This window comes from Seriola aureovittata, chromosome 21 (assembly GCF_021018895.1).
Source record: "Seriola aureovittata isolate HTS-2021-v1 ecotype China chromosome 21, ASM2101889v1, whole genome shotgun sequence".
Classification (NCBI taxonomy): Eukaryota; Metazoa; Chordata; class Actinopteri; order Carangiformes; family Carangidae; genus Seriola; species Seriola aureovittata.
In genome coordinates this window covers 10279105-10296350 of record NC_079384.1, presented here as the reverse complement: position 1 = coordinate 10296350, position 17246 = coordinate 10279105, and the positions used below count along the sequence as shown (strand labels likewise).

The 17246-nt window shown below is 40.5% G+C and overlaps 2 protein-coding genes across 5 annotated transcripts in view; one reads left to right on the top strand and one right to left on the bottom strand.

Annotated features, from left to right (window-relative positions):
- The window catches only part of ccdc186 (coiled-coil domain-containing protein 186), a 28457-nt gene extending 23323 nt beyond the window's left edge, over positions 1 to 5134 (bottom strand). For both annotated transcript variants that reach the window (XM_056366274.1, XM_056366275.1), the window contains exons 1-4: positions 5019 to 5134; positions 2398 to 3400; positions 1789 to 1915; positions 164 to 292 (exon numbers count right to left, since the gene is read on the bottom strand). In XM_056366274.1, the coding sequence (XP_056222249.1) occupies positions 164 to 292; positions 1789 to 1915; positions 2398 to 3380 (1239 nt within the window). In that variant the 5' untranslated portion in view covers positions 3381 to 3400; positions 5019 to 5134. The remainder of the gene's footprint in view (positions 1 to 163; positions 293 to 1788; positions 1916 to 2397; positions 3401 to 5018) is intronic.
- Positions 5135 to 6415: 1281 nt separating this feature from the next.
- On the top strand, positions 6416 to 17080 carry tdrd1 (tudor domain containing 1). 3 transcript variants are annotated; one of them, XM_056365455.1, is made up of 26 exons: positions 6416 to 6523; positions 6827 to 6994; positions 7188 to 7225; positions 7325 to 7385; positions 8335 to 8449; positions 8575 to 8641; positions 8759 to 8842; positions 8945 to 9124; positions 9234 to 9377; positions 9544 to 9709; positions 9814 to 9897; positions 10054 to 10230; positions 10311 to 10418; positions 10846 to 11016; positions 11379 to 11639; positions 11784 to 11915; positions 12377 to 12484; positions 12754 to 12921; positions 13155 to 13505; positions 13592 to 13708; positions 13813 to 13938; positions 15060 to 15227; positions 15360 to 15773; positions 16096 to 16161; positions 16318 to 16361; positions 16552 to 17080. In XM_056365455.1, exons 2-26 carry the CDS (start codon positions 6835 to 6837, stop codon positions 16621 to 16623), a joined length of 3582 nt encoding a protein of 1193 aa, XP_056221430.1. In that variant the 5' UTR covers positions 6416 to 6523; positions 6827 to 6834; the 3' UTR covers positions 16624 to 17080. The 3 variants fall into 3 exon arrangements, with proteins under 3 accessions (XP_056221430.1, XP_056221428.1, XP_056221429.1); XM_056365453.1 differs by having other exon boundaries at positions 13810 to 13938; XM_056365454.1 differs by lacking the exon at positions 6416 to 6523 and adding an exon at positions 6625 to 6729 and having other exon boundaries at positions 13810 to 13938.
- The last annotated feature ends 166 nt before the right edge of the window (positions 17081 to 17246 follow it).

The following is a 17246-nucleotide window of genomic DNA, read 5'->3' as shown; positions in this document are numbered from 1 at the left end:
GTGACTAATGACAAACTTGGCCTTAATTCAGCAAAATAAAAGGTACTGTTGCAACCTAAAATGAAACAAGACCAGACATGTAAATAAGGGTCAGACTGTGGCAAAACTATGTTGTGTGACCAGCTTATCAAGGAGTCTCAGAGTATTTAGGTCCCAGTTATACCTGTTCTAGCCGGAAGGCCATCTCCTTCTGCATCTGCTGGAGGGCGGCCTTAGCTGCCTGGTCCTGGTGGATTAGTTTATCCCGCGACTCCTTCAGTTCTTTCAGGAGCTCCTCCACCCTGCCTTCCAACTGCAGAAACAGGGAATACAAAGGGTAAACAACTAGCAGGGCGACATGGAACCTCGGGCCACACCCAGGTCAACCTGCTACACAGGAAGACAGCAAGAAAATGCTGGAGGCAAAATCTAATTGGACAACGCAGGAAGGGGAAGGAAGTTTGTTCTATTCCTCAAAATCAAATACTTTTACGAAAAAGAAGAAATGTGTTTAGTGAGATAAGCCTAAAATAATTACATATGACAGAAAAGCTCTTTTACCTGCCTGTCTGAAATATCAGTGTCAATCTGACTGTTACTTTCACAATTTTTCGGAAAAATTCACTGGTAATAGACATTTAATATAATCAAGCCAAAACGTAAGATTGGAAAAAATAAATAAAAAGGATCCAAGCATACACTGAGTGTATGTAATATAAATTCTTCCTACACCTTTTTGCTTGCACAATGCTTAAACAAATGCTGTCATGAAGAAAGCATGAATTGATTATTGTTCCCTCTATGGCAACAGCGTTGCTAGACCAGACCCAATGAATAGAAAACCACTTGTGTTTTGGAGTGCCAGCTAGATGGTATGCTTTTTTTTAAATCAAAGGGTAAGAAACACACACACACAAAAAAAAAGACACATGACAATGAGAAACACATGATTCATACAAATGAATATGGCCTTTGATGCGCATGTGGCCTGTTGAATGCCAGTAAGAACTCAGTGTCCTTTTCCTCTCCCCACCAGGTTGCTTTGTTTGACTTCCTTAATTGCCAGCTATACAGGGCTAGACTCTGCATTTAATTGAATTGGAGTGTCACTGTGACCAGTGCTGCTACACATTATTTGTCCTCTGGTTTGCCCTCCAATTGTTCAACAAACAGCATTGGCAAATCTCCAGCATCTTTGAAGGTAAATTAATATAAAAAGGGATATTTCAGGTATTAGACATATGTAACTGTTTATTTGGCAAATAAAAAAATGTATGTTGTATGAGCAATTTCTGTATCTTGGATGAGGAAATATTGTATTAATGCACATTTTTGAATGTCAATACTCAGGCAATAAAAGAAAAGTCGCTTATTTGGTGCTAAGCCAATAATCTAATAAGCAATCAGTGTTCCCATCAGTTTTAAGGCCGCTGTAGTCTGCTGTTATAAGTCTTTTCCTTCATCCCGTTATAACAACTCCTAACAATACTGTGTGCACTGAAAAAATGTAAGTATTTGCAAAATGGCAGGTGCAACTGTGATTACAATTAGCAGAGGTCAATGTCCAGCACAGACAGGAAGTCAGACAAAACATTGCAGTGGAGCACTTCCTCGTTGGCTTCCATTGTTTTCAAAAATCTATTAACAATAGCTTGAAGAGACGTGCAGCTGCAATGATGAACAAAGTCCGTCATTTTCGAATATGCTTGTTTTGGACCAAGGGACAGATACAGAGCACATCGCTTGTGCACACAGTCGCTGCCATATGACCATGTTCAACATGAACAGACTAAAGAAGATGAAACCAACCTTTTTAATGGTGGCCATGTGCTGCTTTTCCGTCTCTGTCCTCTTTTTCAGCTCTTCCTTCATGTTGTCCTTCTCTGAACAGATACCCAGGATCAGCTCCTGGTGTCTCTTGTTCTCCTCAAGCAACCTATATACATAAATGCACGCACGCATGCACGCACGCACGCACGCACGCACGCACACACACACACACACACACACACACACACACACACACACACACACACACACACACACACACACACACACACACACACACACACACACACACACCAATTCAGGTCAAGTTCACACAAACCACTGAAGAATTTAGACTGCTGTTATTAAGGCCAGAAGAGAGAGCAGGATAGGAACATATGTGGGTTATTCTGTGGTTTATTACTAAAAAAAACAAGAAGCTAAGGCTTTAAATTACAATTATTCTTGTGTATCAGCTTCATAAAAAGCAGATTTAATACAAGTAAGGTGAATGAAAAAGAAAAGCAATAGCAATTAGGTTAATCTCTTGCTAAACTGACCCGTTTCAAAGATAAGCACTTTACAAATGGCACATTAAACTGAAGCTAAAACCAGAGTGTATCAATTTAAACTCACAAAATAGAAGTTTACCTCTGAATAGCTTTCTCCTGCTGTGCATACTTGTACTGCACACACTTCTCAAAGACCAACATACAGTCCTCCTGGTCTGTGGGGAGTCCATTGACAGGTGGGCTGCCCTTTCTCTCGCTTCCACCTTCACCCTCAGGCAGCTGACAGGCCAAAAGCTCTGACTCTAGCTCATCCAGCAGTGACTCCTGTGACAGCGAGCGCTGGATCTGGGAAATAAGCTTGCGGCTGCAATCAGTGTCATATGGGCTCGACGAGGAATGTGACGGGGCTGAGATGTTGGCACCGGTTTGCGGACTGGAAGCAAGAGAAGAGCTGACAGTGTCAGAGCTAGGGGTCGAGGGGCCGTTAGAAATCCCAGAGGTGGTCGTGGTCTCGGTAGGGGAGTTTTTGGAAGTGCTCTGGACGGAAGAGGATGATGGACTCTCAGCTGAACCACTATCATCAGCTGGCAATGGCTCTGTGGAACAATTTGTAACCAAGAGTGATGGTTGCTCATTGTGGTTCGGAGTTGTGGCATGAGGAGCCTTCACTTCATCAAAAGTCAATAAGGTTTCGATTGTGCCTTCAAGAACAGAAGGAGAGCTTTCTACCACATCATCTAAAGAGGTGTCTGGGGCTACCAAAGCTCCACCAGCCTCATTTGAAAATGAAGGAATCCCACCTTCCGTGGAAAGTGTATTGTTATGACAGCTGGTATCAGCATCCATCTCACTCCCAATACATGTTTGAGCTTCTGGCTCTGTCTTTGTGTCCATCTCAACATCTGTTGTACTCTTGATTAATTCACTTTCAGGCAGTGCTTCATCTTTTGCCTGACTGCACTTTTCTGCCTCATCAGCACCATTGTGGGATATTTGCTCCTCATTTTCTACATTGGCTGTGTTGTTGTGGGGCTGACTTGCAGGGGGAGATCCCTCAGACACAGATTCAACCTCTGATCCTTCCATCATGTGTGTATCTGAAGCAGGACCAGGCTGTTCCATGGCCCCTCCCTCAATTAAATCTGTCAGAAATAGACAAAGAAGACACAGAGGGGAGAGAGGAAGACAAGTGGGAGAAAAGACTGATAAACTGCTTGGGTTTTCAAACATGACATTGTGTGACAACAGTTTTCCTATGAGCAACCCACAAGTCTGGGATGTCACCAATACAGCAGCACTGTGTCATGTGCATAGTGTGTTTTTCTGGTCATTAAGTACAATCTTGGCCTTGCGTCGAGCCAGGAAAACCATAACAATAAACTTCATATTTCCTCATGTCATGTCTCTAGTGATTTGCAAGTTTATCTGTCACTAAAAGGAACACGTAACTCAAAGGCATGCGCGCACACACACACACACACACACACACACACACACACACACACACACACACACACACACACAGGGAGGTGTGGTTCTGCCAACACCTGCGAAGTAGTTGCACTTTTAGGCATGTGGTACAGAACGTCATACAACTAAGATAGGTAAGATTATTACACAGTCTGCGTTTCCTGTATCCTCAAAATGTAGTACAAAATATCCACATGTCCCGGAAAAGTATATTATTATTTGGCATTAGAAAAATCTGAAGCCTAATGAAAAACCATTTTAAAAAAAAACCTGGTACATGGCAGAACACATGACCAACCTCATTTTTACTTATAATAACTAACTAAACTAATAATTACAACCTACATGGATTCTCTTGATAGCACCTACATTATATACACTTATTTTAGGCATTTGAAATCAAACATTCAAAAGTAACGCAATATTCCCCTGGCTTTGTCAGCATTTACTCTGGTATTAATTGCTGAGATGACTAAAAATAGCTGGAAGTCATGTAATCTTTGATACAGGTCTGAGTTTTTGTCCTGACAGACGATATCCAGCGACTGAGGCTCCTTACTCTGTTACAATTTGTTTCCTGATCCAAACCCCCCGCAGCACCATTTGTCCTACCTCTTTCTCTTCCAATACCATCTTCTCCATATTCACTACAGCACCCTACCCACAAACGGGGAATTTTGCAGGTCTTACAATAACACCTGAAAGCCTTGTGCTTGGTATCACCCTATTATGATACCGGGGAATTCAGTAGCTACATCCAGCGACATAATCCAGCTTTTCCTGTTAAGCAGTTAAAGCATAACAGCTACAACATATGCAATAGTGATGATGCTCTTGTGACAGGTGTCATGCTATCACGCTATTAAAAGTAGTAAACGCAATAGCAGTAGCCAGCCTTATTAAAACACAGGCTTAATGTGTTCGGGCATCGGGTTAGTGACAGTTCCATTTGTATTTGGTGCTGTTTTATTAACACTTCGGTTCATTTAAGCCCTAATGCTGACTTTAGCTCGCTAGCCATTTGGTTAACCACGACAATGCATGAGAAAACCCCATTCTCTAACGTAAAACAGCACAATCTGAGGGTAAAACACAGCATACCAACAATGGGTGGTTCAAATGTCTTCGAAGCTAAACAGCAGAGTGACATATTGTATGGTGCCGCTGCTTACTTTCGTTAGCCTAGCTACCGTTGATAAGAGAGGCGTTAGCTAGCTAGCGGTGCTAACGCTAGCATCTAATATACACGATAAGCAAAGCTTAATAAAAAATGATTGTATTTTCACCCACCGAATGCGAAAAACTCATACTGTAGTTCAAGGCGATTGGAGTAAGGACGAACTTTGGGCTTGCTGTCTAACCAGCTGATAGCCCCAACAAGTCACTTTGATATGACACATCAACAAATATGGCCACTGCAGGAGAAATGATGAGGTGATATAAACCAATGAGAGGCCAGAGAGAAATTACGTTAGTGTGACGTCAACAGGTACACCCCCCCTCCACCTTACGTTTTGTGACTATTTTATGACTTGCAGCCTATAATTAATGCACTGGATGATACAACATAAATGAGCTGGTATACCAGTTTAATACCGATACCAAAACCAAACTTTTCACAAAATTATTATTTTGTTCAGTTTAAACCTTCAGTGTTTGAATTTGTTTTTAAACATATGATTTGAGTGTTAGGACGTTTGCCTTGATAAAATTCAGTACGGAATCAACAAATATATAAATGAAATGAGCCAGTGCGCCAGCTTTTAGTACTTTACTTTTTTTCGTGGTGCTCAATGTTATGGTTAATACTCCACAAGTATGGCTTTGACACCCAGCCCTTTTTTTGGTGCTTTGATAACATATTTTACATATTACGTTTGTACTGGTATCGTGCCTTGAGATTATTATATAATAATACATATTATCTCATATAAGAAAGTAGGCATAGAAATCATTTTAACTATTCGAGGATTGAGGATGTGGCCAAACACTCACTGAGAGACATGGGTCACGACCAAAGGAAGAGGGTCAAATACATGAGCAAAGAGGGTAGATGCCTTAAGCAGGAGTGTGCCATATGTTTGCACTGCAGATGGTTAAAAGGCTCAACCATCCAAAGAGCCTTCTGTGTAAAAATAATTAAATTAACAACGTTTATATTTAGCTCACTTAATACCACAAAGCTTTCTTCCCTGTATTACAGAGGTGTGTTCAACAGATTTAAGACAAATAGTGTTATGGTTGGAAAACAACTACATTATTTCAAGGCAAGAGAACCTTAAAATCTTGAATCTAAATAAGAAAAATTTTTATATTATACACATATTATATATATCTGTTATTATGATACAACATGTATTGCAACATGCTTGTTATTGACAGCAATTGCTGAATTCTGCCTTTTGATATCTAAAGGCCTTTTTTTTACGTGACTCACTCAGTGTGACCAAAACAGTCCAAAGAACATGTTACAAACATGAGCCCATATAATACTTTTAAGACACAAGTTCACAAAATTCTTGAAGATAAATGTTCTTTTATTTCCTTCATTACCTTCACTTCAGTGCATTGCTTGTGGTTTTCTTTGGCCTTTATAAGTGTAACAGACAAAAACATTTTCAGCAATTCCTTTATTAATGAAAAATAATTAGCAGTAGAGACAAATAAAACTGAATTCTCTTTCTCTTTGAGACAGTAGTATTTGCGAATTTCATCCTGACCTTGTGACCTGTCTGCAATTGAGGCTATTGCGCATGTGCAACACTTTTACCTGCTCAACCTACACGTGCGCTCAGGTAAAATTTAGACTGCGCAACATAAAACTGTAATATACATATTTATTTGTTTGGGTTCGCATATGTGTGTATGTATATATGTAGTTGCGTGTTGTAGTATAACACTGTGTTTTTGTTGTTGTAAGCTCAAATACCGTCGCTTGTATTAGCTTGCTGAGAGCTAGTTAGCGAGCTAACTTGTCAATTCACCGGAAAGTGTACATAAGGTTAGCTAGCCGTTTGAGCGTTGGTTGACACTTTTTGTGCACCTCTCATGCTCAAGCTGACTCAAGCTGACAAGCGTCATTCTTATTATGTTGACAGCTGTCGCCATGAACCACTCCTTTTCTCCAAACCTGGTTCGACCTAACCTGCCTTTGAGGAAACCTTCAACGAGCCCTATGGCTGTTGCCACCGCTTCGTCTCCTTCGAGACATCTCATCATGCCCTTTTCAACACCTGTGCTCCCCGCGTCTGGTGCCACTGGAGACGGTAAATCAATGCCATCCTTATCAGAAAAAACAGACACCAACAATTGTTGGACACATAACCTGCCTGTCGTTTTCTCATTTGGAAAATTTTACACTGATGCAAAACACAACTAAGATTTGAACTTGACAGTATTATCTTCTACATAGTTCATAGACTTTATATTTCAATAGATTCATTTTTCTTTTTTCTGCAGGTCTTGTCCAACCACCAATAACCAGGGATAAAGCAACAGTATGTGTCAAGTTCATCATCAGTTCTGCATCATAAATTGGTGTGACCTGTTGAAATTAAAAGTTTTTTCTCCATGCCATTTTTTTCCTCTGCCCACAGATGTTAGGAACCACACCACCAGCACTGACTGTATACTTCTGCAACTTCTGTGGTCAACAAGGTAATATTACAATTTAGAGGGGTATGTTAGGGTCCTGCAGCAGTGTACCATGGAGTGCCAGCGATATAAGTTTGCATTTTCAACCAAAGGATATTCCCCAGGTGAATTCATGGATGAAAAGACTATGTTGACTATGTGTCTCTTTTTTCGGGTACCTCAGTATTGTCTTGGCTCTGTGTGTTCAGTGGTTGTGTATCTAAGGGATGTGCTGTAGGATGACGCGTATCAATGATATTTATGGCTTATGGCCCTGAAGTCATCAACCTACCTGTAAGCCATAGATGAAATTCAAACTAGCAAGCAAGCATGAGTTAGGTTTTTTTAAGTGCTGTTTCTGATTCACTTAAAATGATCCCACATTATTTTAACATTATGGCATTGTCAAGATAATACCTAATTAATTTTTGTATAAATATATATATCATGACATGTTTGGACATAAAAATACTTGAAAAACAACTTAAAATGAATACATTCTAAGCTCATGGAAGGCATGTGAACAACATAATCCTTTCTAACTATTGTTATTGCTAGCTATTTTCCTTTAGGTCATGTGTTCTTATCTCAGCAATGGCAAGACGTTTTCTCATGCTTTGTATGTATTGATGGGAAAGGGCTAATGGATGATGATAAAACAGAAGTGGGTCAGAAGTTTGTCAATGATTGAGAAAAATGTATAACTATCACACTTGTACAACAGTTATGTGCATTTAGGAAAAGTGACTGTATAAAATGTTATCACGTCTTGGAGTGTGCTATATTTTGATTTTAACTACTGTATGTCCTGATGACTGATTGATAGATAGATCAGAGACTGGTTAAAAATTAAAACTACGACTGCAGCACGGCAGGTGTGTAGAGCTAGATGCAATAATATGCAATATATTTCATGAGTTGTTTTTGTGTCAGCATGTCAGTGAAGTCTAATTTTTTCAGTGTTCACCAACAGGAAATCTTCGGTGCAAGCGCTGCAAGAAGACGCCTTACTGCTCCGTGTTGTGCCAGACCGAAGACTGGATAGCACACAGACATATGTGCAAATCTCCTGATCCAGAACCTGCAAAGTAAGTTGGTTCAACTCTTGGTGCAATACTAACCACAACCGGTCAATTTGTACTTAATTAGCAGAGTTGTATCAATAAATGATGTACAATAATTAATGCAGTCACCTGTTTCTCTTAATTTAAAGAGAGAAACCAAAGGAAACCACAGTTTTGCCAATGACAGGAGACAGAGCTGGCCAATTGGAGATAAAGGTAATCACACTGCTTTGATGTCATGCAAGTAACGTTTTCAAGCTCTGCAGTTGCATGATTTGAAATTATCTAAAAGTACAGTGCTCTTTATCTTTGTTTTACCTCTGTTTGTTGAAGCCTGCAGCAGATACATCCAGCCTCCAAAGGGTCTATTTGAAAGACTTGCAAATGACTAAAATGATTCAGGGAACAGACATCCAGGTACACCCCACCCAGTTCGTCTCAACTGTAAAGACTGAGCTTGTTTCTGTTATTAAGTATTAAAATGCAGAATTTGTTTTTATAATTGTGTTTGGTTTCTAGGCATCCATTGTAGAGTTATACAGCCCTGGCAGGTTTTTCCTCATAGCCCAAAGCCCTGAGATGCTAGAAGCTCTGCATGGCATCAGCACAGAGCTTCAGAAAACTTACAGCTGCTCTTCAGCAACAACATACGTACCCTGTGTCGGGGAGGTTTGTGGAGTACAGTTTTCCTGTGATCTGGTGAGCAGAAGCCTTCTCAAGCAATTTAACAAGAGTCACAAGATTTAGTATTCACATTGGCTGAGTCCTTGACTGTGTCACTTGTGTTTGCCTCAATTTTTATGTGTAGAACTGGTACAGAGGCCTGGTCCAAACCTTTTCTGCTGACCAGAAGACTGCTAATATCCTTTATATTGACTTTGGCAATGAAGAGGATGTCCCTGTGGATAGGATTAGACCCCTGGCTGCTAATATCCAGCGATCTTGTCCATGTGTGAGTGCATATTCACACCACTTAAAGTAGTTGTAGCAACATTTTTAGTAGCATTTTCCTAAGCATTTAATGTGGTAATGGTGAGTATCAAAATATTTTTGTCATATGAAAATTAATTATGTACAGTTGGCATGATGACAGTTGCACTTGAATCTGTTATGTTCAGGCAATGGAGTGCAGAATCGCTGGGGTGGTGCCACTGGATGGCAACTGGACAGGCGAATGCTGTATTGCAGTCAGACAGCTGGTGGCTGGCAAGACTGTGACTGTTAAGCTGATAGAAACACTGGAGAATGGTCGCATCCATGTTGTGGATATCCTGCTTTCCATGGGTAGGTTATATAATATGATCCGTTTGTGATAAGTGTAATTACTGACGGGGATGCACAGGTGAAGGATTAAATTCAGAGTCAATAAGTCTCCCTGTTTCTTTTAGGAAAGCAATTGAGCACATTCCTCCTTGAGCATGGTTATGCCACAAAGGAAATAGTCAATGCAACACCGACTAAACAAGAAATACGTAAGTTAAAAAAGCTGGTTTCATATTTACTAGCCCATGCCGTCTCAAATCAGTCAATAGACCAGGGCTCAGACACAAGGAACAGGTAAGAAGTTGTGAGAAGAATCTTCTTGTAACTTGTAAGAAGATTTTCAGTGTCTATTTGATCTGCATCAGGCGCCATGATGAGTGTATCATTGGAAAATTTTAAGCGTCACTCCAGTGGGAAAGATGACAACACCTGGGCTCAGCCTCCAGAGCCTCTGACACAGGCAGTGGGGGACTCCTTCTCTGTTGTGGTCACCCACTTCCAATCACCCAGTGAAATTATCGTACAGAAGGTGGAAAATGCTGGTAAGTAGCATTTTTTTCTGGTGCATTCAACTTAAACCTTTGCAACATGTGTCTCAAACTTGAGAGCTATTGCTTTACAGGAGTGATTCAGGAGTTGCAGTTGAACCTGAGGGAACACTGCTGTCGTGTCCCAGCCCCCCAGAACTTCAGACCAGCACCTGGTACTGTTTGCTGTTCTAAGTTCTCAGGTACAAAACATATGTACATATTTAAAATAAATCAACCTTGAACATATTGCAGTATGAGAGAGTTGGTGTAATAAGAAAATGCTGAATTGGTTAAGCCATTTACCAAAGACGCACTGTATGAGTACTGTAACTAAACAAGTTAATGCATGACAAAACTGTTGACATTTCAACCAGGTTTCAGTTGAGTTAAGATTTATATCTGTATTCCTAGTGTATTCCTTTATAAATCTGTTTTAATGATTTCAAAATGCCTTGAGCCTGCAATGTTCTCTATCTCACCAATTCACTGATTAAATATGAGTGCATTGCCTCTGATTTTAAAACATGTCTACATTCAGCCCTTAAAACATGGTGTCATGCAGTATTGTATCAAAATAGTAGTTTCCATTGGTACTACTATACTTTGACCTCTGTTTGTTTCTTCCAGAGGACAAGCAGTGGTACAGGGCCAAAGTTCTGGCTTATTCATCAGAGGAACGCGTCTGTGTTGGCTACCTTGATTTTGGCAACTCTGAGGAGGTGGATTTGGGTCACCTGCGGCCTATCACCACTTCATTACTGGCCCTGCCAATGCAGGCTATGCCTTGTGGTCTAGCAGGTAGTGTCTTAACAGTGCAGAAAATTTCTAGCGGTTCAAAAGTTACTAAACTGTTTTTCACTATGTATTTGATGGCTCTATATTGAGTAACACGCCTGCAGGTTAAAGTTTTGGAAACCATCTTTACCCATACTTTGACATGCCCTTTTTGTAGGGTAAATCTATCTTTAATGCCCCTGAAATTGTTCAAATTTTCAAAAAGGGATATATTTGACTATATTCTACGATAACTGGTTTTGCATATTGCTAGAGATATTGGTGTAAACTTTGTTTGGTAAATTGAAATGCCATATTAGATACAACATACACTTTAAGTCCATTGTCTCTCACCCCCACTCAGATGTTTATTTGGTCTTTTCCAGGGGTGCAGCCTGTTGGGGAGAGGTGGTCAGAAGACTGCCTGTTGGCCCTGCAGCGAAGAGTATCCAACAGAATACTGCGCATTGAGATCCAGGGAGCTCATGAGGGCAAGGTTTTGGTGGCCATGATTGATGAGGGCAGCGACCCTCAGGCCAATGTAGCCGAGCTGCTGATTTCTGCTGATTACGCTAGACCCGCTGCTGTTCCTACCAGTAGTGACCAGCAGGTTGACCAGACAGTAACTCCTGCTGCTGAACCACAAGGTGAGAAGTGTCTGAAGTTAATCTCACAAAGTTTATATTTTGAGGATTTTCTAACTTTGTTTGAAAGCACAATGTATATTTTATGGTTTCGAACTAATTGGGCCTGTATATGATGCATCTTTATTGTGATGACGTGCTCTTCAGTGCCTACCCCAGCTGGTGAGCCTCTGGTGTGGTCTTTTGCTGAGATTCCCTGTGATGGCCAGACAGTGGCACTGCTAGCCAGTGTGGTGGAGAACCCTGGAGAGTTCTACTGCCGCATTGACAATCCTACAGGTACTGTTGCTTCTGCAGCTTAGAACATTATTGGTTTTTGACAGCTTATTAAGCTCAGTATAGGGTATTGAGTGCCGATACAAATACTTATTTTTTCAATATCACCATCACATTTTAGAGGATGTTAATCTAGTTTAATCATCTATATTACAGTTAATCATCAGTGGCGTACAGTACGGCTCCTTTTGTCTTTTGTCATATATTTTATGTACACAATCATTCAGATTGTTTGGCCACTAGTGCTGTAGATTGTTACAAGTATTTAATTTGTTGTTGCCCCTCCAGAATGATGCATTAACTTGAAAAGGTATTGGAAATGCTGCAGTGTCTATGATATTACACCATTTCAGATGTCCACATAGGACTTAATAGTTTTATTTATGTTCTTATTACTTAGATGTGACCTTTTCCTCATGCAACTTGAACAGTTTATTTAATGTGTCTGACTCTGTGTTTATCAGACCATCAGCGGCTGATAGAGCTTGGGGCTGAGTTGAAGCAGCATTGTGAGGCAGATAACTCACCTTTTGAGCCCAAAGTGGAAGAGCCCTGTTGTGCCATGTATCCTGGTGAGTTTGTCTACTGTGCTACTAGTTGTGATAAACACTGTCGGCAAGCATGACTTATTGGCATATGCAACTGCATCAATTATGTTTTTATTAAAAGTTGTGAAAATAAAGTAGAATTGCTAAAAGATATCATGTATCAAGTGTTTCATCTAGTATGTCAATTGGCTTCTGTTTTGATTGACATAAGATTATTTTCTTGGACCAGATTGTGTTTTTTTTTTTTTTTTTTTGGAAGATTTGAGGTATATAATGGGCTTTTTGGTCCCCAGGTGATGGAGCGTGGTATCGGGCTTTGGTGAAGGAACTGTGTGAGAACCGGGTGGCTGTAAACATTGTGGACTATGGTTTCAACATGAAAGTAGAAAAGCACCATCTTAGATCCATTACACCCCGACTCCTGACTCTACCCTTTCAGGCAGTTTGCTGCTGGCTCTCAGGTAGTGTGTGTGTGTATGAGAGAGAGAGAGAGAGAGATAGAAGAATGGAGAATTCAAAAGTTTTATTCCGGTAAATATGAAATTGTAAAAATAAGTTATTGTTTTCTTATTTAGTAGCCAAAACACTCTCACAGTTTTCTTCATTTCTCACATGACATCAAAATGTAGCATTTTTCATATATTCATGTTTTTTTTTTTTTCGTTTGAGAATATTTCTTCTGTGTTGGATTCAGGTGTGGAGCCCCTGGGTTCAGAGTGGAGCAGTGAAGCCCTGCTTTGGTTCCAGGCTCTGGTGGATGGCGAGCAGCTCTCTGCATGTGTCCTTTCTGTCACTAAACAGGGCTATTGTGTGGAGCTGGAGAGCAGAGGGCAGAATGTGGCTGCTGCCCTAATTTCTGAGCAACTAGCCAAAGTTCCTGGGGAGATTCATAAAGAGACGCGTGCAACCACAGGCTCTGCAGCCAAATCCCAAGAGAGCACAAAGGAAAATGAGAACAATCAAATACATGCACAAGACTCCAACCAGACCGGAGCCACTTCCAAAGAGACACCAACTGAATGCCGGACCGCATTGCCATCAGAAGGTCAGCTAGAGCGTCTATCTTCAAGATGAGATGCACGTGGTTGATTTTAGGATCCTGATCGAAATGATGATGTAATCTTTTTTCAGTCCCATCTTTCCCAGTAGACTGGAAGGCAGTGGAGTTGCCTCCCAGTGAGACCTTTAAGCCGTACGTTGCAGCCGTCACTAGTCCTTCCCTCTTCTACGTGCTTGGTCCCAGCCAGGGTAAGAACACCCACTTAGGTCCCTATCTGTCATGAATACATGCACAAATGGTGAAAATTTGATACTCCTTTCTGATGTAGTTGCTGTGTGTTTGTATTCAGTAGATCAGCAGAAGCTTCAGGAGTTGATGATGCAGGTGGCTGCCTACTGCAGCAACAACCAGGCCTCTTTATCCTCTGCTGTCCTGAGTAGACCAGTTCCTGGGGCTGCCTGCTGTGCCCAGTTCTCTGGTGACAAACACTTATATTATTCATTAAATATATACATCATAAAAGAATAAGTCCAGAGTTAAATTTTAATCTGTTTGCGCTTTCTATCACATCTTGAGATAAAAATAAGGTGCCTTCCCAAACTGTAATATGAGCCCAATGGTTTTAAATCATTGCCATGACTCCTTAATACAGGTAAATTACAAATGGATGACTATGTGAGCAAGTTTCATCCTTACATGATCTTAAGCAGTGGTTTTACAAGAGATCATCAATAGGAAGTAAAAAATGCAACTTAAAATCCAGCAAGCACAAAAGCTGACAATATTGATGTTTGAACATCATACTGAGATACCTAGACTCCAAGGTGGATTAGTTTTCACAGCGCACGGTGGTTTATGAGGAAATTGCATCCAGAGTTTGATAAATACTGTCGGCAGGGGAAAACCCCGTCACCCAGGCAGTGTGATTCCCACACATGAAGAGACCCCATGAGGACAGACCACCTGAACCATCATTGAGCTGTTTCCACTCAGAGGCCCTCAACTTAATCAGTCGCTATCAAATCTCATCTCTTATTCTTCCATCCACTTTTTATGTTTGCTCTCTGGCGATTCTTGAGACCCCACCTGTGGTTGTTGCCCCTGCAGACCTAAACAGGTAATTTGGTGTCTGCTAGTAGATATAATTACACAGCGTGTGCTCAGTCGAGCACAGGAGCGGCTTTTCTTTAAACACAGTATACAAGTAAGAGACTATGCCTTGGCATACATTCCACAGCTCGACTAACAACAGGGTTCGATTTAATGGACTTTTCAGTGCTCTTCTGTACAGTCTTAGCTGGTAAGAGCTCAGCCGTTTTTAAGGGCAGCTGTGTCTCTTAAAGGATGCATTTAGGACTTTTTTGGCTCTGTCCTAATGAGCAGCAAATACTGATTATTGACAACTTAACAAATTTCCATACAATTTTCCATACAGTTTTTAAGATGTACCCATTTGTAATAAAAAGTTGAATTAACATATTACAGTGATCACACAGGCACCTTCTGGAGGCTGTGACTTTGTAAACCAATATATTAATTCTAAGCCTCTGTTTGTGCTCAAAAAGAGACCAAAATATTAAACACTTTTTTTTTCTTCAGCCGACAATAACTGGTACCGTGCAGTGGTCCTGGAAGTCGGTGAGAATGAGATGAGTGTAGTCTATGCAGATTACTGCAACACTGAAAAGGTGCCATTCTCTCGAATCTTGCCCATCCCCAAACAACTGCTGGAGCTCCCCTTTCAGATCACTCGCTGCACCCTCACTGGTAAGGCAATAGGGCTATTTTTCCGTCTTTCTGAAATGAATTTCAAACTGGGCCACAAGTGCTCTTTGTGATTGCTCTGGGCTGTGGCAATTTACTCCCTGATATACCCCTCTGCTCCTTCTCCATTCCTAGGTAAGGAGCACTTTCCCGCTGAATGGCCAGAGGAAGTGCAGCAGATGTTTCAAACTATCCTGTTGAATGGTGTCCTGGCCACTGTCCAGGCCTTCGATGGCTCTGCTAACATGCTCTCACTCACTCTGCCCACTGAGAAGGGAGGGGGGGACCTCACTGCCATGATAGTGGATTCACTACAGGTCCGGACCAAGAGTAATTCTTGCCCAGCCACCTGCCAGAGGGCTGACCAAACTGATAGCAGCACACCTACTGCCAGCACAACAGCTGCACCTGACTGCCCACAGCCCAAGTCGATACCTGAAACCCAAAAGGAGCTGGAACATGAAACAGCTACCACAGACCTAACCATAACTGAGCCAACACCCTGGACTCCCCAGCAGAATAAAAACATTTCTGCAGAGTCTGTCATTGGTTAGTGAAGTCACAATTTCAAAGTGTGATTTTTTTTTTTTTTTTTTTTTTTTTTTTTTAATTTATCTATTTTTTTTTTTAATTTACTTTTATTTGGTTGCAAATTCTTACTGTTTAATACATTCAAGAAAATATCCTGGAAAACCAGGCATTTTTTGATATTGTTACAATCTATGCATCATATTGCTTTGCTTAAAGAACTGAATTCCCAAAGCAAACAAGTAATTATTTTTTATCATTGATTAATCTAGTAAATGTAAAAAAAAAAAACTATATTACTGTAAATGCTGAAATCAAGCAGCAGCAATATTTTGTCTTTCAGTCGATCCAGTGCAGAAGATTATTGCACAAATGGAGCCACCATGCACAGTTAATGCAGAAACTAAAGGTATGTAAGCTGTAAATGTAAGAACATGATCTGTAACTGCCCATTTTTAAATGTTATTTAATTATTAATGATCAACCCTCAGGCTTTGTCCTGCTACAATTGTTTGACTGTTTCAAGACGGTAGGGTATTTACCTGCCTTTCTATTTGAATCCCAGCTCCTCAGACTTCGCACTGCTGCTGTCTGAGCCTGAAGACTAAGGTCAGAGCTTGTTTTACAGTTTTTGGAAAGCATCTTTGAACTTGTGTTATTTTATTTGATAGGGCATTTTTTGGTGTGTGTATATCTAGGTGTTAATTGCCAACTTGCACATCAATTCTTATGTGAAAGAAGAAATTAAGAAGTGCAAATGGAAAACATCTATAATAGTGTATTCTCTTGCCTTTCACAGATTGATCAACTGGAAAAGCTGATGCAGCTGCAGCTCACTCTCATCAAGCTGTTAGTTGGAGAGTCTAAATAAGATTCATCACATGCCTAACTTTACAATCCTGTTTGCCAACTTGTTGAAATCAAGGTTGCGTTTTTGTTGAAGACACTGTAAAAAATTACCCTCTTGCTTTTAATTTTAATTTTGCGTCTTTATCATTGATACCATGCATTCTTTTCAGGACATTTCTGTTTTTAATCTGTAGTTATATTCCAGTTACCTTTTTTTAGGCTTTAATATTTTTGGAGGTTTTCTGAAACCTCATGCATAAAAGTTGGCAGAAATATCAGCAACACAAGATGTTCAACTTCAATTATCCAAGTGTGTATTTGTCTCCTGTAAGAGTGCTGTAGCGCATGCTGTGCTGCCATCTGTTCCTTTGTTCAGTCCTAATCACCTGCTCAGGTGGGATGTTCAGCCTGATTGATTTATGTTTGACATGTGTTTCAGTCTTGACATAAAAGTTCTTTGATGAAAAAGACCAAATGAATGGATGAATGGAAGTGATTTTATTTTGACTACACAATTCCTGTGGCTTTCGACAGTAAAGCAGAAGCATCCAATGTGAGAACTTAACTTTATGCCTGCAGTTACACAGTGGAGGTGTGAGGAGTATTTTTTCTTCATGGAGAAGAGGAACAGCTTATGTGAGTACA

Bases quoted from the DNA above. Each gene is read 5' to 3' on its own strand.
- tdrd1 (XM_056365453.1), top strand. From the start codon at position 6,835: ATGAACCACTCCTTTTCTCCAAACCTGGTTCGACCTAACCTGCCTTTG. The intron at 10,419-10,845 runs GTACAAAACATA...TGTTTCTTCCAG, and splicing joins TTGCTGTTCTAAGTTCTCAG to AGGACAAGCAGTGGTACAGG. The intron at 12,485-12,753 runs GTGAGTTTGTCT...TTTGGTCCCCAG, and splicing joins CTGTTGTGCCATGTATCCTG to GTGATGGAGCGTGGTATCGG.